General features: G+C 34.9%; 1 protein-coding gene across 1 annotated transcript; it reads left to right on the top strand.

The window, feature by feature from the left end:
* Positions 1–2,086: 2,086 nt before the first annotated feature.
* LOC115970677 lies at positions 2,087–4,294 on the top strand. The gene has a single exon (XM_031090269.1). It carries the CDS (start codon positions 2,087–2,089, stop codon positions 4,292–4,294), a length of 2,208 nt encoding a protein of 735 aa, XP_030946129.1.
* Positions 4,295–4,684: the final 390 nt, after the last annotated feature.

Here is a 4,684-nt window from a genome sequence, read left to right as displayed (position 1 = left end):
AATATTTCTCTTGGTTGGTGGCACAACTGGTACCATTAACATACTCTGTAACATGTCCCATTTGGTTAAGCTCCTAACTCTTCTTCATTAATTTTCACAGGTATAATTTTTTCTTTCTTATTGTTTCTAGTAGTTGTATCATTTTCAAGATTGAAGGACTTATAAATTTAAGTTTTCTTTTGCAGGCTAAATACACATTATTTGCAATAACTTTGGATTTCTTTTTTTGAAAGTTGTAAGCTTAGCTTGAGCAAAGTAAGTAAATTCTAGTTAAAAACTTATAAAATTTTATATTTGTGATGTTGGAAATTGGATTTGTGGTGGTATGTTGTGTTGGAGCAAACGGGTGGCTTGCATGGTGTTATAAGGTGGTTTAAATATATATTGGGAGTGTTTTACATTCTTTTGAATTATGATTGGGTATTATTGATTAGATGTAATGAATAGTAGAATTTAATACTTGTAAGCATTATAGTTGTGATGTTTGTATTTGGTTTTCTTGTGGATTATTGGTTTGAATGAGTATTGTTGATTAGATGTGATGAATAGTATTTTATTTGATTTAAATACCTATAAAATTTTATATTTGTAATGTTGGAAATTGGATTTGTGGTGGTATGTTGTGTTGGAGCAAGCGGGTGGCTTGCATGGTGTTATAAGGTGGTTTAAATACATATTGGGAGTGTTTTACATTCTTTTGAATTATGATTGGGTATTGTTGATTAGATGTGATGAATAGTAGATTTCAATACTTGTAAGCATTATAGTTGTGATGTTTGTGTTTGGTTTTCTTGTGGATTGTTGGTTTGAATGAATATTGTTGATTAGATGTGATGAATAGTATTTTATTTGATTTAAATATTTGTAAAACTCTATATTTGTGATGTTGGAAATTGGATTTGTGGTGGTATGTTGTGTTGGAGCAAGCGGGTGGCTTGCATGGTATTATAAGGTGGTTTAAATACATATTGGGAGTGTTTTACATTCTTTTGAATTATGATTGGGTATTGTTGATTAGATGTGATGAATAGTAGATTTCAATACTTGTAAGCATTATAGTTGTGATGTTTGTGTTTGGTTTTCTTGTGGATTGTTGGTTTGAATGAGTATTGTTGATTAGATGTGATGAATATTATTTTATTTGATTTAAATACTTGTAAAATTTTATATTTGTGATGTTAGAAATTGGATTTGTGGTGGTATGTTGTGTTGGAGCAAGCGGGTGGCTTGCATGGTGTTATAAGGTGGTTTAAATACATATTGGGAGTGTTTTACATTCTTTTGAATTATGATTGGGTATTGTTGATTAGATGTAATGAATAGTAGATTTCAATACTTGTAAGCATTATAGTTGTGATGTTTGTGTTTGGTTTTCTTGTGGATTGTTGGTTTGAATGAGTATTGTTGATTAGATGTGATGAATAGTATTTTATTTGATTTAAATACCTATAAAATTTTATATTTGTGATGTTGGAAATTGGATTTGTGGTGGTATGTTGTGTTGGAGCAAGCGGGTGGCTTGCATGGTGTTATAAGGTGGTTTAAATACATATTGGGAGTGTTTTACATTCTTTTGAATTATGATTGGGTATTGTTGATTAGATGTGATGAATAGTAGATTTCAATACTTGTAAGCATTATAGTTGTGATGTTTATGTTTGGTTTTCTTGTGGATTGTTGGTTTGAATGAGTATGGTTGATTAGATGTGATGAATATTATTTTATTTGATTTAAATACTTGTAAAATTCTATATTTGTGATGTTGGAAATTGGATTTGTGGTGGTATGTTGTGTTGGAGCAAGCGGGTGGCTTGCATGGTGTTATAAGGTGGTTTAAATACATATTGAAAGTGTTTTACATTCTTTTGAATTATGATTGGGTATTGTTGATTAGATGTAATGAATAGTAGATTTCAATACTTATAAGCATTATAGTTGTGATGTTTGTGTTTGGTTTTCTTGTGAATTGTTGGTTTGTTATTCTTATTTTACCTAAATAGCTTATAGACTTAGATGTTAGAATACATTATGCATGAGTTGTCCTTATTTTGCTAAAATAGCATTCATCTTGCAATTGTAGTCAAACATGGATAAAAGTTGGATGACAATGGGTAAGACACCTGATGGCAGATTAAGTCGTCCATATATTGAAGGGGTCAATGCATTTATTAATTTTGCAAAGGCGGTTATGGACTTGAGTGGTAATATTCCGTGTTCGTGTATTCACTGTGTGAATTGCTATCGACAATCTCTTCATACTGTGCGTATCCATTTGCTTCATCGTGGGATTATGCAATCTTACATTAATTGGCATAATCATGGAGAATCTCGTGTATTGAACGAGAACATTCATGATAATGAAATGTCAGATGGTGATCATATGGATGGTATCGATGCCTTGGTAGGTGACCGAATTAGAGGGGAACCGAGAAATGTAATCGAAGATGAGGAGGTGCATCATTTTGACAAACTTGAGGAAGATGCAAAGCGTGAGTTGTATCCGGGTTGCACTGATTATAGTATCTTGAAGTTTGTTATTGAGATGTTAAATGTAAAGGTAATGACCAACTTGAGTAATAAGGGACTTGATATGATGCTAGAATTGTTGACAAAGGTTTTACCGAAAGGTAACTTGGTTCCAAGGTCAACTTATGAAGCAAAGAAGATATTACGTGACTTGGGCATGTCATACGAGCATATAGATGCATGCAAAAATGATTGTGCGCTATTTTGGAAGGAAAATGAAAACCTTGATAAATGCCCGGTGTGTGAGGCACTTAGGTACAAGGATACATGTGCCCAAGGTAAGAAGATTTCTCATAAGGTATTACGTTACTTCCCGTTGACACCGAGACTGAGGAGATTGTACATGTCAAGCCAAAGAGCTAAGGACATGAGATGGTATATAGACAAACGTGTGGATGATGGGATAATGAGGCATCCAGCTGATAGTGAGGAGTGGAAGGAGTTTGATTTGCAATATCCTGATTTTGCCCTCGAACCTCGCAATGTAAGGTTGGGGTTGGCTACAGATGGATTTAACCCTTTTGGGAATATGAACAACAACTATAGTATGTGGCCTGTCATACTTATCCACTATAACCTACCACCTTGGCTAGTTATGAAAGAGTCATATTTTATGTTGTCTTTGCTTATTCCTGGTCTTCATCAACCGGGAAATGAAATTGATATTTACTTGAAACTATTGGTTGATGAGTTGAAGGAGTTGTGGGAAGAAGGTGTAGAAACTTATGATGCTTATAGTAAAGAGCATTTCCAGATGCGTGCAACTTTGTTGTGGACAATACATGATTATCCTGGATTTGGTAACGTGTCCGGGTGGAGGACAAAGGGTTATTATTCTTGTTACACTTGCAATGATGAACCATATTCAGAAGGTTTGGAAAGTAAAATTGGATTCATTAACCATCGAGCTTATTTGCCTATGAAACATTGTTGGAGAAATAGTCGGTTGCATAATGGTTTACCAGAGAAACGGAAGAGATCTTTAGAGTTACAAGTGGGAAAGATACAAGAGCAGCTAGATAGAATGCCAAATATAATTTTAGGAAAGCATCCAAGTAACAAGAAGAGACAACTCATTGGGGAGCCAAATTGGTCAAAGGTAAGTATTTTGTATAAGCTTCCATATTGGAAAAATAAGAAGCTTAAGCACAACATTGATGTTATGCATGTGGAGAAGAACATTAGTGAGAATACTTATGGTACTTTGTTGGGCATTGAGGGGAAAAACAAAGACACTGACAAGGCACGGATAGAGTTGCAAAATATGAACTTCAGGCACACGTTGCATTTGAAACAACATCCTGATGGATCATATGACAAGCCTCGGGCTTTCTTTTCATTAAGCCCCAATGAAAGGGATGGTTTTTATGACTTTTTGAAATCAGTCAAGTATCCAGATGGCTATACAGCCAATATATCAAGGTCAGTGAATGCAAAAAATGGTAGATTATCTGGTTTGAAAAGCCACGACTGTCATGTGCTACTACAACGAATTCTTCCAATTGGGTTGCGAGGGTTTGCAGATAAGGACATTAGTATTGTATTGTTTGAGTTGGGCAACTTCTTCCAAGATTTATGCTCAAGGACCCTAAAACGGAGTGAATTAGAGAAACTAGAAGAACGTATAGTTCTTATACTATGCAAGCTTGAGAGGTTCTTTCCTCCAGCATTCTTTAATGTTATGGTCCACCTTGCTGTTCATTTGCCTCGAGAAGCAATTCTAGGAGGCCTGGTACAATATCGGTGGATGTATCCAATTGAAAGGTAATTAGATCATTTGATGCATTCAACAATTGTATCTTTCCCACGTGGTATAAAATCACATATTGTGCGCATTTTTTCCTCGTAGGTACCTTGGAAAATTGAAAAGATACATTTCCAATCGAGCTCGACCAGAAGGTTCGATTGCAGAGGCTTACATTCTTAAAGAATGTATTAATAACTGGTCTTTGTATATTGATGGGATCGAAACTGTACATAACCGAAGAGAAAGAAATGAAGATTTTGGTGAATCTAGCGAAGGATTGATAGTTTTTTCACAGACTGCCCGACCTACAGGTGGTAGGCGGAATGATGGCGACTTGTCTCGTGCATTGCTTGACACTGCTCATTGGTACTTGTTGTACAATAGTCCTGAACTAGAGCCTTATTTAAAGTA

Source organism: Quercus lobata, chromosome 12, assembly GCF_001633185.2.
Source record: "Quercus lobata isolate SW786 chromosome 12, ValleyOak3.0 Primary Assembly, whole genome shotgun sequence".
NCBI classification, from domain to species: Eukaryota; Viridiplantae; Streptophyta; class Magnoliopsida; order Fagales; family Fagaceae; genus Quercus; species Quercus lobata.
The sequence above is the reverse complement of the archived record's forward strand: the minus strand, read 5'-3'. Positions and strand labels throughout refer to the sequence as shown.

Bases quoted from the DNA above. Each gene is read 5' to 3' on its own strand.
- LOC115970677 (XM_031090269.1), top strand. From the start codon at position 2,087: ATGGATAAAAGTTGGATGACAATGGGTAAGACACCTGATGGCAGATTA.